General features: G+C 40.2%; 1 protein-coding gene across 11 annotated transcripts in view; it reads left to right on the plus strand.

Moving 5' to 3' along the window:
- The window catches only part of LOC116841244 (potassium voltage-gated channel protein Shal), a 191,666-nt gene that overhangs the window by 137,542 nt on the left and 34,765 nt on the right, over nt 1–19,359 (plus strand). For 10 of the 11 annotated variants that reach the window (XM_032808944.1, XM_032808943.1, XM_032808945.1 and 7 more), the window contains exon 4: nt 550–702. In XM_032808944.1, coding sequence (XP_032664835.1) covers nt 550–702 — 153 coding nt within the window. Of the gene's footprint in view, nt 1–549; nt 6,652–19,359 lie in introns of those variants that run through there. The other variant, XM_032808942.1, reaches the window with a different exon arrangement.

Below are 19,359 nucleotides of genomic sequence, written 5' to 3' on the forward strand. Positions count from 1 at the left end.
CATATCTGATTAAAATTTCTGCTGAGAAAGTTGAATTTTAGGATTCTAATGTACCAATAATGAGTCTAATTATCATAATCCTTCACGAGTTTTCTTTATTTGATCGTCACTATACTTTTATCAAATATACCACATGTAGGATTATCATAAATTTACTTAGGTTCTTGTATAATATCAGGCGTACCTAATCAAAATTTCTAAGGGCCTTCACACACAAATTGTCGTAACCGTAACGTAAGATGTACCGTAAGAATTGACCAATTGCGATCGAGTATTCATCAAATTGGCGACCTTACGGTTCGACGATTCTCAATGTGATTGTTCAATTCTTACGGTATGTCTTACGTTACGGTTATGTCAATTTGTGTGTGAAGGCCGTAATGGGTATCCTCGTAAGTACCATCGCGTGCGCACGAAATCCCCGCATATATCCCAGCATGGTTTCCCTCGCTACCCTCTTCGCACGGTTTTTCTTTCATTAGCGCATCATCCATGAAATCAAGGAAGGAATTTTCACTCACGAGCGCCCTGTCTATTTTCTTTTTCCAGGATCGCGAATTCGTGGAGATGGAAGTGCCGTACAACGGCGCCCCAAAGAGGCCGGGCTCGCCGTCACCCCTGACCTCCCCCGCGCACAGCACTGCCTCCAGGGGCGGCCTGCTGCACTCCTGCTGCGGGCGCTGCTACCCCCAACGTTACCAGGTACGCGGTCGGCGTATACTCGCCTCGACTACCTCCATAAGCGAGGGCGCGCCCTCGTCCTCCTCCCACTCTCACCAATCACAGCCCGGTCGGTCGCACTATCAGCAAGCCCCAACGGTCGACCCGGCGACCGTGCCGAACGTCGTGTTCAACGTGCCGGGCGACGCCGACCGGCAGCGTCGTCAGGGCGCGAGCTCGTCCAGTCCCTACAACGAGACCAGGGTGTGAGCCGGGGTGAGGACCGTGGAGGCACCCTAAACAAACCGGCGACGATTCGCAAGATCGATATCGCCGGCTGCACACGAGAGACACGACGTGCACGTCGCACGGCGGCCACCCCCTCCCCCCAGTGGTGGTCGCCAAGTCCCTTTCCACCCCCGAATCGTAGACTGTCGATTGGGATCCCGGTTCTTCAAGGACGTCGGTCGTCCCCGCGTCCTCCCTTGAGATTTCACGCGGCGCTCCGACGATCCGGCGATCAAGAAGTGTCCTCGCGACGTTTCACGTGCTGTACACGCACGCAGACTCGTACGGTCTCGAGTTGAGGCGCAGATCGCTTCAGGTGTGACGAAAGTATTATTCCTATAAGCTCTCTTCTCGGCTCTGGTATCGTAGGTGAAGCGAATCGACCCCCGTGCGCGACAGAAAGGGAGGTCAAACGGGACGAGAATGTGGCTCACGCGTAGAAATCGATGGCGAGATCGATCGTGGCCAGATCACGAGCAAGGGAGCCTTAATGAAGCATCTTGGAGGAGCGCTCAATTCGAATGCGACGCTTTCAACTGCTGTCGCTAATGGAAACCGGCTGTTTCCAGCTCAATGAACGGCTTAACGGTCGCGGCTCAACTGTTTATCCTGATTCTCGGTCCTTCGCGGTCGCCCTCCTTCTCAGTCGGGGCTTACGGATCTATCGGATCGCCTATGGCGACAAAGACTGACTGCGATACGTTATCTCGAACTGAGAGAGGAAGGCGGAACGTCGTGTGGCCTGTTTCCATTTCCACCGCTCGTCGTTTGTAGCACCGTTCGCAGCTCATGTCGCGCGGGAGCTGAGAATGCTTGATTATCGCGTAGCGCGGCCGACCTGTTCTCTTCTCTGCGCTCTCGCGATTAACTTCCCTGCGACAGCTAAAGCGTGAATTTAAAAGGGTTAATGAAATCGATGGAAACACATCGGAGCGTGCTCTCAGGCAGAATCTTTCGCTTCTCGAGATGAAACTTCGTTGAAAGGCAAGGAACTTTGATTATGCCGGTCGCAATGAAATCCGCGGGATTACCTTGCTCGTGGTCCACGGCCGCTTTAAGTGATGAAAGCCATAGTCTGCGTTACCATTCGGAGACTCATCGTATTACGTCGCTCTCGTTGCTCCATTTCTCTTCGAGATTGGACCTTCGTTAATATCGCCAATACGGTTCTTTACTTTCTAACTGCGACACGATAATGGGAGTCGCGTCCCATCGTATCGTTCTCGCGGCTGTACCAACGTTGAGAGCTTTTCCTGATTCCCCATCTCAACGTCAACTTCGACGCGCGAAACACTTTCGCGCTACTACAGTATCTCTCTTTTTAAACGCCTAAACTATTTCCGGAATGATTAATGGAAGAAGAGTTCCGTCTTCTTTTTCTCCTTTAAAGGGGAAAAGTCCTGAGGGAAGAAGGTCCAAACTCGAAGGATGAGCGAAGGATGCGCTCGGATTAGAGAAGTTGAGAGTTGGATCGGGAACAGCCGAGGAGAAATTTAATACGTATATATAATCGACCTTGCTTTCTCTCGATGGTTCATCAGCGGATTAAAGCGGGAAGTGTTCTAATGATAAACCCCGATTATCGAGGAGGATTCAGAGCTTCGATTTATTGTTGTCTATCTCTCTCCAGCACTGCCGCCGAGGGTTCGAATTCTGAATTGGTACCCTCAGAAATCAGGCGATAATCTCGATTCTGATCTCTTTACGACGGTGCAGCGCGACTTCAATCGGATCCGTATCGCCGATGTTTCGCTCACTTGGTACCCAGAGATCTATCGTCGATAATGTGTCCAGGTTGGCAGACCGACAAGGTGTCCAGCACACGGCAAGCATCCCGATCCGCTACGTTATTATTAAGTAATTAAATCCCTAATATTGCTCAGGTACGCATTGGCCAAAAAGGATCTTCTCGCATCAATCGCGACGAACTTAGTACTTCTCCCGTAGGTAATTATTATTGTAGGCGCGCTACAACAAAAGTGGAGTCTAACAGGCATTATTTAGTCACTATTATCTTCTTGCCGAATTCTAAATCGACGTCGTAGTGGTCGAAGTAGAGTTATAACGAACGCACTGGACTTTCTGCTCTCCCTTCCCTCGTGATCGTCCTATAATTATTTTATTCTTGCTATATTCGTATAGATTATGCAGACTCTTTTTATCGATATTATTTAGAAACGAAATTGTAAAGTGATTTCAAATAGTTTTGCACGTAAGGCAAAAGCACCAATGCCTGGACACTTATCTAAAATTCCCTTTCTGGACATGCTTATTGTTTTGGTCTTTAAATGCAATATTTTAATTTTTATTATAGAATATATGCACATGTATTGAATGTATGCATACATTGCTATGTTGAAAATTTAAATATCTGTATTGAAAAACTAAAACAATGGATTAGGTATATGTTCAGGCCATGGATGTATAGAATAAGCTGTGCATTGCTGTAGGAGGGATGAAGCCAGCATTAATAAGAAAGGGTAATAGAGAGTAAAAATCTTTCCTTGTCTAATCGTCTAATTGTGAGGAGAACGAAGGAGCAGAAGCGATTACATGATGACTTCTCTTTCTTTCACTATGTTTTCACTCTCTCTCTTTTTTATTTCTCCCACATTGTTCTTCCCTGGAATACTGTACGACAGAGAAAGTATTTGCATATCTCTGTCTTTCAATCTTGTCAGTGCGCAGTCCATTCTACGAATCTATGGCCCAGGCATTGATACTTTTATCTTATATCTACATTGTTTTTCTCGATAATATTTATTTCCTCCGTCTATCATATCCTCTTCTTCCTTCAAGGTTGCTTCGAGATATCTTTCTTTCCTCTGTACAAACAATTTTAGAAGCCGACTTATTTGATCCGTGTCTTCTTACAAAAATTTGTCATTCGCTGAAATTTATCGTCAAGGAAATTGCTGCGATCATAGCAGGTAGTCCGAGTGTAATGTCATACAGAAAGTTTATTCGCGCGACTCCCAATTTTTACGAGTGTATTTTCGTTTCTCCTACCGGTGCGCGATACTTAAGTCTTGATCGTCTCGAGTATCATTTCACGGGAATGAATAAAACGACCGCATATCTGTCTCGCCGCGTTATTTTCTTTCTCATCTGTTTTCGTTTCATCACTCTGAGTGATGGCTCCGAGCGGAGCAAATAAAGTCGTCTCTCACTGAGTCGCTGTCGTGCTTTAAAGAAAATCTCGAAGTCGCACGATTATCCGGCGGCTCGTTGTGCGATTTGTAACAATAATAGTTACTTGAAAATTTAGTTACGCTCGTGAACCGTTTTGACAACGAGTTATTGGCGTTTTCTGCACGACAGAATCTGTCAAATATCGTAACGCGCATAGTTTTGATATAATTACATTTACTTAAAATTGATAGAAACTTACTGTCATACATAAAAATAGATGTAAAAGGAAATATATGTAATTACTTAATTCCCTTACCGCGAATATTTTATTCGCCTTGTTCAAACATTACGATACAAAACACATCTATTTGCGCTTACGTTTCTTTATTTTTCACTCAACACAACCGACGATTCCAGTAATTTCCTGGCTGTAAATTTTAAGCTTCTCTTGATAATTGCTCTTAATAAGTAGATTTATAATTGATTATATCGACGAGGTTGAATTTTACCAGCCAAGATTGATTATAAACAGATGTGTCTTCGTTGATTTTTACATATATAGTGGAGTAGAGAAGCGTACATTGGATATTTTGTCGTTGAAGTATTGAAATCTCCTCCGCGATATAATAAATGAGCTTCAAAGGATTGAGCGTATTTTTCCTGAGAATTTGGTCGACGGCACTTCCGCTTCTCGCGCGAAGGGATGAAGCCGGAACGAACGGAATCTCTCGCGCCGATGGATACGTAGTATACAGCGGCGGTGACAGCCGACAAATCGACATAGATCGTCACGCAAATCGGCTTTCGACGTAGCCGAATTAACGAGCGAAAATGAGAAGTGACGAATGACCCGATTGGCCGACAGATCGAGGACAAAACCTTATTGAAAGCCCATTTGCAAGTGCCCCTGTCTCGGCTTTCACGGCCGCCATTTTTCAACGATCTCATGACGAGGCTCCGAGCCTGTTTTGTTCTGAGTCCTTTTTTCGTTCCTTTTCTTTTGGCCTCGCTGCTAATCGTTGGTTAATCCACGGCGCGACTACGTGAGCGTGTCTTAAATCCTAATTAAGCTCGTGAAATATTAGTGACGGCCGTTCCGGGTGAGAACGCAGTTTCGGCAATTAGACTACTACCTTCCAATCTTTAATTCCACGACAATTAATCTGCCTAATTTTCTTCGAAATTACCTGACCTCTTACTTGAAGTTTGTTTAATTTTCTTTATCTTCCATTTAATGCTTTTTTGTTTTGGTATTAACAATTTTGTTTGAAGAATTGTGTATGAACGACAAAACATCAATTACTCGATGAGATTCAATTACTGTAGTGGGAATTTTTCTCTACACATCGTAGAGTTTCTCTGTTCTTCTTTCTTCCTCTGCTCCTTCTACTTCTTCTTCTGCTTTTGCCTTTTCTATTTATCTTCTTCTTCTACGTCTAATTATATTTCTCGGTCATATATATTGTAGCGGAGAAATGTGACGTCACTCTTGATCTAAAACATTGCCTTCCGTTGAAAGAACTATTGTCTTTCATGGAAGTGAAGCACAAGCCTTATTCCTCTTCACACCATATCGTAGATCCCCACGAAGGATCTCGACCCAGTAGGATACCTTCGCCTTTCACTGATCCAGGACGTAAGAGCAAGATGCTCACTCTGTCTCTCGATCATTTCGCCAATCGACGACGTGCAACCCTTATCTTTTCTGCAACTTCAGTCTGAATTCGCCAATTTACCAAGTCTTCTCTTTAATTTCACTCGAGTCACTACGAGTCTCAACTTAAAACGATTCATTGATCAATAATGTAGCACAATTGTTTTTTACGTGTCATTATGTTGTGACTTGATATGTCGGAAGAATTATCTCGATCTTCTTTAAATCGACAACACCCAAATTGAAATTTTGATCCCGCTCTTTCGACCTTAATATCCCATTCAATGCCTACTTTGATATTCTGAGACCCATATCAAACTCTTTTGATTCTACTTAACCTATACTGAGAAAAGAATACTTGAAAGTTTTTTTGTAGGATAGAAACTGTATTTCCGCGAAATCAAATGTATTTCTGTGAAATATTTTTATCCCATAAATAAAATTTTGAATATTTTTTTCTCAGTGGTTTGTCGAGAGATCCTCTTTAAAATCTACGAGTAGCATTTTGTATATTTTGCGCTGTTTGGAGGCGCTAAGTATACGGAAGAAACAAATCCGTTAATCTGTCTGAATTTTCCGTTGTCTGGCAAGAATAAAAGCCAGACGGAAAACTCGGTTGTAGAAACAAGAAGATTTCTGCAGAAAGTTTCTAGTCAATTGTTTTCTATTATTTTAACCGAGTTTCAAAACAGTCGATTGTTCAGACAAATATTTTCGATCGTAACAGAGATATCACTTCTCGTCATTGAATTTTTGTTTATTCCTTGTTTAGTCACACTGCACTGATTCGAGAAATTATTCGATAAAAAATTAATAAACAAATATTTTCGCTCAAAATACCGATGAATGTTTATATCCGATTAAATTTAATCGGATATTTTCAATTATAATGACATTTCACACACACACACACATACATACATCAGATAAATCGATCAAAAAATTATGAACTATATTAAAAATTATGTATTAAATTTCTTTAAAAAGTTATGAATTATATTTCTTATCGAATGTCTCGTGATCAGATACAAAAATTTATCGGCATTTTGATCGGAAATATTGTTAGTTATAATTTTTTATCGTATAATTTCTTTCAGTGCATACGAACTCAGGCTTTTCTTCCGTGTAGGACTTCAATTTCCAAGTGTATGTGACATATACTGATTCTTCAAAATATATACTGAAAAATAACTGCTTGAAAATTTATTTGTGGCATATAAAGTTTGTTCATAGAAATAAATTGTATTTCACAGAGATAAACTTTATATTCTGCAAATGAATTTTCAATATACAGTTTTTCTCTCAATATATAGATATTGGACATTTCAGGTCGAAAGAGAGTACTCTGAGAAAAGAACACTTGATATTTATTCGCGGGATAGAAGTTTATTTCACAGAAATAAACTTCTAAATATATATATATATATATATATATATATATATATATATATATATATATATATATATATATACACACATATACACAAATAAATACACAAATTAAATATACAAATAAATTTTCAAGTATCATTTATAAATTATTTATAAATTTTCAAGTATTATATATATACACAGATAAATATACAAATAAATTTTCAAGTTTTTGTTTCTCAGCGTAAGACCAAAATTTTGACTCGGGCAGTTTTGATAAGCGCCGGCTGCTTCTTTCGGTACGACTCGACTAAATTCTCGTTCTCGGCGCTCTGCACAACCAGCGACTTAGCAGAAACGCGCGATATCGCATTTTCGTCAATCGGGCGTGTGATTTAATCGACCACGTCAAGAGAGAGAGAGAGAGAGAGAGGGAGAGATCGAGAGCGAGAACGTCGGTCGCGGAAGGAGCGGCCGGGTTAACGCGCGAAGGGTTGCGCGTCCGTTGCGTTAGATCCACAGAGGATCCAGATCCGGTAGGATCGATCCGTCTTCCAGAGGAAACTATCGACCCCATCTCGCGGAGCGAGATTCTCTCCTCCGCGACCCTGTGTCCCATGTCTTCCATTTTTAGATTAACTCGACATAACCGCCGCACCGAGTCCCGCCCCGAGCTCGCGCCCGCCCCGTTGTTCTCGTCTGATAATCGCTCTTATTAATAACCGCTCCCGCCGTCCTCCCTCCCACGTCCCCGTAACTCGATCTATATCTAATCCCCGTTCCATTAAAATCGAACCTACCTCCGTCTAACGCAAAAGCACGCCGCGCGCGCCGAAAGTTCAACCGCAGGCCTGGTTTCGGCGCGACCGATTCACGAGCGAGCGACCAATCGGCGCGCCGAGATAAATCCAGCTTGTATTTTATTATTCATAGGAATCGTAGCCGCTATTTTTGCGAACGGGCGTAACGTATCTCATCCCGAATCGAAACGCGAGCGACGAAGAGAATCTGCGTTTCCGATCGTCTCTCGTTCCGACGAGATCGGCAAGAGCGGCACACGTATAACGGCAAAAATGGAACGAAAAGAAAAAAGAAACAAGAAAATAATTCACGAAGGCGTCTAAAGATTTCAACTGATTTAGAAACAACGCCTTCGAGATTTTATCGGGAGATATTTCTGCACGTTTCGCAATCTTGAAATCGATTTCATCTTAACAATTGTGTGTCTGGCCGATCCAAAGGTACGGTGCGATTTTTCGCCGGCAACGTTACACACACACAGATATATAACACGGCTGACAGCGCCGATGATGTGCGTGCATTACGCACATTGATGAGCGATTTGTTCCCGTCGAGGATACAGCGAGTGGAACTTTGCTGGAAAGCGTCCTAGCCGAACCTTTGGATCGGCTGCGCGCAAGTGCGTGAGTCACACGTCCCTTGCTACGTGTGACTTATGTGCGGCTCGGTAGATTCTGTGAATCACATTAACTTCACGCGAGACAGCTGAGTCTCGCGTTTCGACCCGGGAGTCTCATGTAACGCCGGCGATCGCGATCAGTGCTGGGAGTCACGAATTGGCGATACCGCGGGCAGATATCTCAGCCGTGGTCGATCGCGAGCAATGACGTATACAGTCAGCTCGGCTCTTCGAGAGGGGGAGGTTGCAAAAAAAGAAAAGGAAAAAGAAGGGGATCGCGCGCGCGCGCGCGAACAGTTTCGTGATTTTTCTTCCTGTCGCGTTAACGCGGCGACAATCGTCGCGAAGAATGGAACGAGGTTTCGACACGCGAGATTGAGTTCCCGAGGTGACGGAAGGTTGATCAATAGGTGCGAGCTTTTCTGCCCTGGAAAAGAAAACCGTAGCTTTAAGACGAACGAACTCTTCTCCGTTCCTCCTCTCCTTCCTCTTCCCAATAAGTAGGCTGTAACGACGATAATGAACAAGCGTTCGAATTATTACGATTAATTATCGATTGATATAACGCATGAGTGAAAATTTCGATTCTACGTTTACGCCACAAATTCCCGGCACACCTGAAGGTCCAATGGGGGAATCTCGCGTCACAGCATTGTCCTTTGATATTGCAGACAGGACCTACCGTTTACCGTCGTTTTATACTGGCTAAAGCGAAGATCTTATTTCAAAACTTTTTTAATATGCTATCGTCTCTCAACGGTCTCCATGTTGAGTCTCCGCGTTGAAGTTTAATTAGAAGCACTCGTTAAACCATTATTTAATATTCAATTATCTCAACGGTCTGCCTGCATTTAATCTTTCGTAAAGTATTAATTGTGTGTAATTCACTTAAATGTGGATAAAAAGAGAGACAGTACTATGTGTGGTAACCAAATATTGAATAATCTAAAAATACATTTTTCTAGTAATACAAGCTTGAGACGCGAATTCCACCTTTAATCTGCCCTTTCTTCGCTTCAGTTTTGCTTTGTTGTCGTACCGAGTTTAAATTTAAATTCTGCGTTTACACTGCTGCTGTATTTGGCCCTATAACTCCTTCCTTCTCACCTCTTTCGAATATTCAGATTCTATCGCAGTTTCCAACGTCAATAAATAATAACAAAAGTAACATAAAGAGATTATCAGAATATAAAGTTAATATAATTGCTGAAGAGAAAGTACAATAATATAATTTACACATTGCTTATTATAAATTAAGTATATTAATCGTTAATATTAAGTCGTATTAAGAATAAAGATCAAGAGCAGATGTGAAAAACTGAGACGATTGAATATTAAATAATACTTGAGTGAGTTCTTCTTCGAGTGTCAACATGCAGACAGTAACTGTTTGCAGTGTCAAGATAGGTCAGCAGTCTGTACAGTGATTCCCCTGACTCTTCAATAATTCTCCAAGACCGGTGAAATTTGCAGGATCAATATTGAACGAAAATTTCAACTCGGAAACCGGTAAAACGATATAGGAGCTCGTGCACGGCGCGAGATGTACATATATAGAATACTCATCGGTCATCAAATGCGAGTCGCCTCATATCGAATCGTTGAAGACTGGTACGCGTCGAATGTGACAGGAGCGAAGAAAGACACAACGAAGTAAAAAAAAAAAGGAAAAACAACCTCGATAATGTTGTTTCTTCTTCTTTTTTTTTTGAATGAATTTTACTGCAGTCGATTTTACTTCCATTTTACGATTTCGAAATTCCTCTCTGCAGCAAGAAAGTGATAATTTGGTGTTGCAACGTTGACACTTGATTGATTGAGATACTGAACTAGTTCTCTTTCTTTCTATCCTTCCGTTCCAGTTACTCGTCTGTTCGCGAGGGTCGGAATATCATATGTTGTGCGATGATTTGAGCAGATAACAAGGAGAACTGATCGTTCGTGGAATCGTTGAATTTCGTTCGCGTCTAACAATGGCGATTGATTAATTCAGTCATGGAATTTACGAATTTAGTAACACGTCGTTACGCGGGATGTTTGCATTGAGAGAAATTATCCAATAAAAAATTAATAAACGGATATTTTTGATCAAAATACCGAAATTTATCCGATTAAATTGAATAACTTCAGATTATAATAGCATTTTATCAGATAAACCGATTAAAAAATTATGAACCGATATTTTTCATTAGATGTTTCCTAATCGGATACAAAATTCATCGATATTTTGATCGGAAATATATCCGCCGTTAATTTCTTATTAAATAATTTTTCTCAATATGAAAATTCCTTTATCATCTTAAAGAGTAAGTTCTATTGTTTGTTATTATTGTTATCGACACTTCGTCTACATAACATATTTGTGGAACTTTTCTTGCTTCGTTGAGATCACAAAAAATCGAAAAATCTGGAATCTCTCCTTCGACTTTGCCTCACTTCTTCGCGTCAATCGCATCGGTTCTCTTACTATTATCTTGCTGTGAGGAATTTAATAATCTACCGATGGAGTGATTGTCTTTCGATTTCGAGCAGCGCTCGTTTTACGATTTGGCGCACGCCAGTCTGGCACAAATAGATCCCCCATATTCATGATCGATTCACGCGGAAATAAGGTCGCGGCTTTTATTTATTTCCTTTTTTTTCTATTCTCTCATACGGGGATCCGTGTCGACGTCATTCATTCGTCATGCAATCGATTCTACGTGGCCATTAAGGGTTGATCGCAGACCAGCATGCGACTGTCGCGGAAAAAATGGAAACGAAGCGTCGCCAGACGTAATTTCCTGCAAAATATATAAATCTTTCATGCGGTCTGTACATCGTGTGTCACGATCAAAGTAGCTTATCGTGTTTCGCGTTAATCACGAGATATTCTGTTTTTAGACCTCGTGAGATTAAAACGAGAAAGCGCTCCGCTACTTGCAGAAAATTGCATCATTGTTCAGTCGTTATTTATATATGACAGAGGGACCCTTCAGTTACAGAATAAACTGTCGCGTTATTTATGCGATTTCAAGTGACTGCGTCGACGAATATTTGCACGCTGTTGAGCTTTGCGGTCAGCCCTTAGCTGCATTAGCTACGAAATACTTGCCACATTCCAAAGCGGTCTGTTACCTGTCGGATCATGCGATTATTTTTCCCCGCGTATCGTGGCCTAATGGGCGACATGGTGAAATCAAATCAACAGAATCAAGTAAATAAAGAAACTGAGATTTTTTACCGAGCTCCTTCATTCCTCGCACACGACTCTTTTTTTCAGATATAAATATCGCATAGCTCTCTCTCTCTCACATCATGAAAATCTGTAATGATACAAACCGAACGGAGATGTGTGTAAGTGCAATGTGCAGATCGTGACCGTCGTTTTTAACATGACGGAAAGCTACGGTGTTTCACAGTGAAATTCGATCGTAAAAATGCAACGGCTTCGTTGCGCGCATTTTCGCCGTGACAGCCGCATTATTTCGCACGGTTGCGTGACGAAAATAAATTGTCAAATGTGATATTTACGTCCGCGTGGTAAAAAAATCATTTTTTCGAGACATAAAATCGTGATCTATACGCAAATAAAATATTCACAGGAAATTCCAATGTTGATGCCATTATTTACGATTAATGTTATTTACACGCAGAAAAATACATACTACATGCAAAGAAATGTTACTCGTTCCAAATATATCATAAGTATCTCTGTCACGCTGTCACGGTGAAATTGTAAAATTGAGCTGGGACATTCTGTAAACAAAGTGATTTTCAGAAATATTTGTATAAATTTTAGGGGTGAATTGTATACACCTAAACAAGAAAAAAATATCATGTATGTCCAGAAATGCTTAGGGTTTATGAGTTATAATTGACAGATTACACTCAGAACGACAGAACACGGATGTCATATTTTATTTCAAATTGACAGAACATATTTGACTATGATACATGGTCAATGTAATAAACTTTCAGTTCAATTATTTATCTACTCATAATTTATAAGAAATGCTCAAAACATCCTCTACTTGTTTCAATGCATGCATGGACATAGATGATGCACCCTTTTAAAGACTCCAGGATTTCGCAAACATCTACGAAATCTGCGCTGGTGAAGCGTCTCTTCATTTGCATAAACTAGAATTGTTAAGTGTCTCCACAAATCTAATGAATCTAGGTCCATTAGGCGAACGTGTACAGGCTCGTCCTTCTCTATCTATTTATTTGTCGTGATAGATATTAGCAAGTACATCTCGGACAATGCGGCTTAAATGTGCTGGAACCCCATCATGAATAAACTACATAGTTGCTCTTATTGCCAATAAGATTATTGGTAATAATAAATATTACATCTTATTGCCAGAGTTGAATGTAATTTTCTTTTTATAATTCATAAATCAGACATTTCTGAATATATTTATATATGACATTTTTCTTGTTATAGAGAATAACTTATCTTTACAAAAGAAAAAAAAAACGCCGAGTACGTATTAGAAAAAAAACTACAAAACGAAAAGTAGATGTTAACTTAAAGTGTAAATGTTTTAAATTAATTATAATAAAAAAAAAAGTAAGTTCAATATAATAAATCAAGTGCGTATATGTAAGTACTTATTACACAAATAATTATGTGATAAGTATCAATAATATTAATAATTGAATGCTGAAATATTCAAGTATCAAATTGAGAAAAACTTATTGAATTTATCAATGAAATTGTTCTATTTTATTTGCGAGTTTACAATAGGCGAAAAGATACATGATCGATTTAATGTTTATTGCGCACGAAATATGCGTCCATTCTGACTGATGCAGTCTATATACGGAAATTTTTATAATATTTTATCTAACAAAAATCTTTTCTGTCTCGCCAATTAATTTCAAATTCAGATTACACATTTGCAGTGCGGATCGCGAACGTCACAAGCGCAGATTGATATAAAACTATAAGAAAATGTACGTGAAATTGTAAATACAGCTTGATATGTACATCTGATGGTCGATCATAAATCTTTTCCTCTAACGTACATTCGTGAATCGAAGGCAATCATTATAGATACATGCTGCTTATTGCAGCCTATATATATTACAAACGCAATCTGGCGGACAAACGCGCATCACTTGTGTGCGTACGTGTGATCTGAAGCTGGATCGCTTGGCGATGCAAACGCGACTTGATGGACAAACTCATTCGCTTGTATGCATGCGTACGTGTGAATCTGAATCTGAAAAATCTGAGAATCTGCGCGAAAATAAAAGGACTTTTTAGCGAGCGAGATTTTGAGATTTCCGTATTGCCTGCATCAATCTTAATAAAACTTGGTGCAAATTACACGTGCGCTAAACATTACATAAGGAAACTTTCATTAGATTTTTGATTATAGTTTTCGTGTTTGAGATATTTGATTCGGAAGACCAATCAGCCTAGAAATTCCAGATAAACTTACACGGTCGTTTTGTTTTGTTCGATACGTACTCGGCGTCGTGCCGCGACCGCGGCGCTTGATTGGTGTAAGTATCAAGAACACTTACCCCCAAAATTTGTGCAAGTGTTTCTGAAGCATCCTGTATAGTAAATTTATCACATATTTATTCAAGATCCATTCTGAATTTCAGTGAGTTTAGTATCTCGGTTGAGAATATTGAATCGAAAGAGCAATTCGCGATTTGTTTGCTATACAGAATGAAACCAGCTTTTTTCTCGGCAAAGATTTATAGTATTTCTCTAAGGAGAATACTTGCTTCTTTTAGTGACACAACAATGACCTTTCCTCATATTCGTGCTGAGTGTATTTTAAGGTTATCGTCAGGGAATTATTCTCTGTTGAAGATAACCATCGCTCGAAAGAGGCAACATAAACGGAACAGTCGCTTTTCTTAGCAGCGGGAATGGTGATTTTCTGTGCGTAGATACGAAATGTGAATAAGGGCGAAAGAATTACATTCGCATTTGCGAGTTCTCGTGATATTTGACGCGCGATACACACGATAAGGGCTGCGCGTCGATCGTCGTTAGTGAAGCGCCGGCTAATATCGCGTCGCGAACGGGCAAACGAAAGCGGGACAATTTATAAGCGTTACTTAAGGGCGGGAAGGGAAGAGGGGGAGGATACGGGTGAATCGATATAGGGCTAATTACGGCGAGCAATTAGCAGCGCGAAAAAATGGCGGAAAATATTGGTCGGGCAGCGAGCCAAAAATAAACGTTTGACGAGAGAGAATCGCCACGGTGTCGCCGTGCATGCGAGTCCGCGCGAGTTTTTACAAGTCGCTCTAGATAGTCGCGTGCGGTCATCCTTGCACAATTATCGACTTCAAGTTTGTACAACAACCCTGACCTTAGGTGGCTTAAGCCACGTGATGTGCGGCGGCAGCGCTCCGCGCGAATAGAAAAAAGCAGCTTCGACCTATAGATCTCTCTATTAAGCGGCATTCACATCATCGCGGTTATCGTCGAGATAAAAGGAAAGAAAGGAAACCTACGCGAAAGTACGCACGTCAGCGAAATTATAAATAATATTATAATACAGGTGCAACCTTTCTTCTCCCGCCGGGGGAGGGACGAACTCCCCGGTCGAAAGTGCGCGCTCACTTGTTGGTGAATTAAAAGACAGGGGATGACAAGTTTGACAGAGCTGTTAATGCTCGTTGTCGAGAATCAGAATTTGCTGCACTGTCGGACACTGAATTGCTCATTCCGCGCGATGAAACTCGGGAATCTCGCGGCCGACTGGATCAGCCGATCATTAATTACGCGCTTCTAGGATCTCACGCTCGTCCCCGCCGACGACTGACTCAATTTATCACACGCACATCTCGCACGTGACGATACCTTCTCTCTCGATGAAGTTGCCGGGGAGATAAGTGGAGTAGCAGTACGATTAGGCGAGCCGTCGTATTAACGTCGGCACAGCGGAATGAGACGTGTATCCCCCATCTTGCGCGAAGGTATCGCGCTCTTTTCTCGGTGAGAAGCCTCTTTATCACGGAGACATATTTATAGTCTCGAATGCGTCACGCGACGCGCGCCGCGTGTATAATTAGAGACTGGATTTGTATGCAGAAGTGTGTAACGAAGTGTGCATACGTAAGAAGAACACACGCGAAGCGTCCTATGGAGCGGCGAAACTCGAGCGACGGGGGAGTTCGTCGACGACGGACACACGCTACGAAATTGGCGTAGTGACACATTATCTCGTGTCACGCTGCTTACATTCATCGTGTACTCGTATGATTGCATTATTAGGGGAATACCTGAGGCATAACGAGGCTATAATGGGATATGGTCGATAACTCTTTACTCTCTCTACAGAGATGCTGCCATGTAATGAAACGTTTGGCAATTGTTACTGTTAGATGTTTCTTACCGCATCTTGTTATCAGTTATCATATTATTATTGGCTGAGAGATGCTACAAATTGTTTAATGTGTTTGCTGCTTTCTCCGCAACTACGTTGCAATTTGTTTAGTACATTTGCACAAGGTAAACAATGATAAGATTCTTTTTCTATTACCGTATGTATATTAACGTTATTAGGTAATTTTTTTCGTCATTTTAATTAAGTGCAAATATCTATGCAAATATCTATGATGTTCTGTAGTACATAATCCGAACTTATATATTTCGGGATATAACAGGATTGTGTCATTATGTTTTTAAAATTAAATTGCATTTTTTTATCATGCGCTATGTTTCAGAAAATTGATATTAAAGATTACTAAATAATGATTGTTACTAATATTTTAATAAGAAAAGAGTATAGTTTTATTGTTTAAGAAAGATGTTGTTAATAAACAGTTATAAGTAATTAAACATGTAATAATATATTTTTATATATTGCATGTTTTTTAGCGAGTCACTTTTAAAAACTTTTTAAAATCAGATGAGAAATGAACAAGTTTTGTAAAGTATCCCATTCTGCCCCGCGTAAAAAGCATAATGAGGTTCATTTATTCTTTAAAAAAATAATTTCGTTTTTTTAAACTGTTCACAGTAAAACTTGTGTTTTTTTTTATAGTGGATAGTTCAAAGAATATTTTTGTGTAAAACCAAGTATTTATTTTTAATACGTTTTAAACTTGTTTAAACCTTAGACTTTCCATTATATCCCGGGTTGATCCCCTGCGTACATCGTGCTCACGACGGAGCCATGCAACGTCACTCCCGTTTCGTTCTCTTTCTCCTCTTCGTCGCGCATTCAATATCGATGTTGTATCGCGTTATGTGTGTAAACGATACGTGAATGTGATTTTTGGCTTCCGCGGCAACGCCACGCGCCACACAAACAAAGTTGGCTAATTTAATTGTCAGCAAGCGACATTCGAACGAGTCTACTAATTTTCTGTCTCTCTCTCTCTCCCTTCCTTCCTCTCTCCTTCCCCTTCGATACTCGGCGATATTCGAACAATTAATACGATCGCGCGATTATTTATACAGTCCGCAATCGCGACTAGTATACAAGTTGCATGCGGCTTGCGTATCTGCACGCGTCATACAGTTTGTACACGATGAATGGTAAGTGGCATACCCGCGTTGCAGAACGATGATCGATCGGCTAGTACAAGCCGCACGTGATCGCCTATGATGGCAGATACACACATTACGAATGCACATCGTATCAGAAGTGCATTCGCGCGTACGAGTAAATGATGGGCGAATTAATTTTAATCTAGGCGAGATAGCCGCGTCGAAACTCGGGAATACAACGTGTGTTTCGAACTTAAAAGACTGTAAATGCATCGAATTTGCAAAGAAATCGGTCATCCAAAGGTTAGCGCTCAAAATGACCTAATCAGTTGATATTGCATTTTAAAAAACGCACGAATAGTATAATCATATTCACGTTTTTTTCTTTTTTTGATAAAGTATAATATTTTGATAAAGCATTATATTTTCAAATATTATCAGATTTTAGAACGTAGAAATGACTTATTTTGGTGTACATTATTTTTCTAGAAAAACACATGCGGTTTATGGAGAAAAATATTATAGTATTGTTATAGTAAAAATTACAACAAAATTTTTGTAATCTACACTGAGGAAAAATATTTAAAAATTTATTTGTGATATATAAAATTTATTTCTATGGAAATAAAGGTTTTTTTCGATGAGTAAAATTTATTTCCATGAATAAATTTTATTCATGAATTCATAAATTCAAGTATTTTTTTCTCAATATAAAACCGAGACAATACATACTTTGAGACAAAATATTTGAATATTTATTCATAGAGTAAGTTTATTTTTCTGAAATATTTGCACAGAAATAAACTTTATATTCCACAAATAAATTTTCAAATTTTTTCTTCTTAATATAATTATAATTGAAATTATTTGTATTTGTTTATTTGTTTATCTGTATATTTGTATATTTGTTTATTTGCATTTTGTTTCATTTTTTACTACAAAATTATTGTAATTACTTGAATGTTTTTTATATTATATATCAGGTTAGATTGTAAGAATTCCTATTTCTATTTCTATAGTATTTCTTATATGCTGAGAAGAAATACTTGAAGAGATTTGTTTATGGGAAAGTTTATTTCTGTGAATAGAAACTTTATATTCCATAAGTAAATCTTCAAGTATTTTTTCTTAATATATTACAATTCCAGTATAGCCGAAATTTACGAAAAAAGAAACATTGTAAAGAAAAATATAATTTTAACGTGATTTTTACTACTAATATTTCCTCAGTGTACATTAAGTATCTTTAATAAGCCCAGTTTATAAAGCTCTCGAAATTGCAAATCATTGGAGAAGTTTCTCGTGGCCATTATGTAGCCAAGGGTTGTATGTATGCATACGTAACCGCACAGAGTAATTTGGCGGAAATGATTGGAAGCTAGAGATTTACCATTTGAACGTCGCGTTATATTAGAGCGGAACTATAAGTTAAGTGTTCGATATTAATTAAACAGCGGTCGCTTCGTCAAGCATCGTCGATTTAATCGCTCGCGGTAAATCCGGAAGATTCTGAAGGCAGCTTCCGGTCATGCGAGCACGCCGCGTGAATAATTCATCCCAACGGAGAGTTGTCCGAACGAAATCCTCTTTCTTTCGTTTGGACTGGCCGTGTGAACGCCGCCCTGGCGTTCCAATTAGAGCGGAAGCGCTTCGATTCGCTGTCCTCTGCGCTCGTTGCGAAAACTCTTGTTGATCTTTTATGTAGGCAGAAGCGGCAAGGAGGCGGAAGTGGAGGCACTGAGAAACAGACAGATAGACAGACAGACAGAGAGAGAGGGAGGGGAAGAGAGAGAGAGAGAGAGAGAGAGAGAAATGAAAGAAAAGACAGGAATGAGAAATACACGAAGGAAAGACGACAGACGGCCTCTCGGTAACTCGCAGACTCATTAAGCAGCGTTTTACTTTGGCTCTTCCTCTAATACCCGTCTCGCTGGCGATCTTCGTCGATTCTTTTTATTCCTGATCGACTCGCTGAAGAAGCCCGTTGCGCGTAAAATCGTCCGATAGAAATCGACACTTGCCGTTCTTGCTTTCGTTTCGCAACTCCGCCGATCCATTGCGCGTTGTTCTAGTTTCCTCGATGGTGCTTGTCGTATCAAAAGTTCCCGTTAAATAAGTGAGACGAGATGTGTACAAAGAGGAGAACATATCGATCTCTTCCGGAACGATTGGTGCCAGGCCATAGCAATAATTCCTGCAAAACGGTATTTAGTCGCGAGAGACAGAACGGTATTCTTGTTACAAGACATTAACATAATGCTCCCAATAGTTCGGTGTACTTAGAGAGCGTGGCTTAATCAAGCAATCACGTTGATAATTAATCACATCCACAGTCTATTAACAGTAACAATAAGCGGTGTTATATCGCGGCTGTCCGTTTCA

This window comes from Odontomachus brunneus, unplaced genomic scaffold (assembly GCF_010583005.1).
Source record: "Odontomachus brunneus isolate Ranch 3 - 2012 unplaced genomic scaffold, Obru_v1 Obru_scaffold_014, whole genome shotgun sequence".
NCBI classification, from domain to species: Eukaryota; Metazoa; Arthropoda; class Insecta; order Hymenoptera; family Formicidae; genus Odontomachus; species Odontomachus brunneus.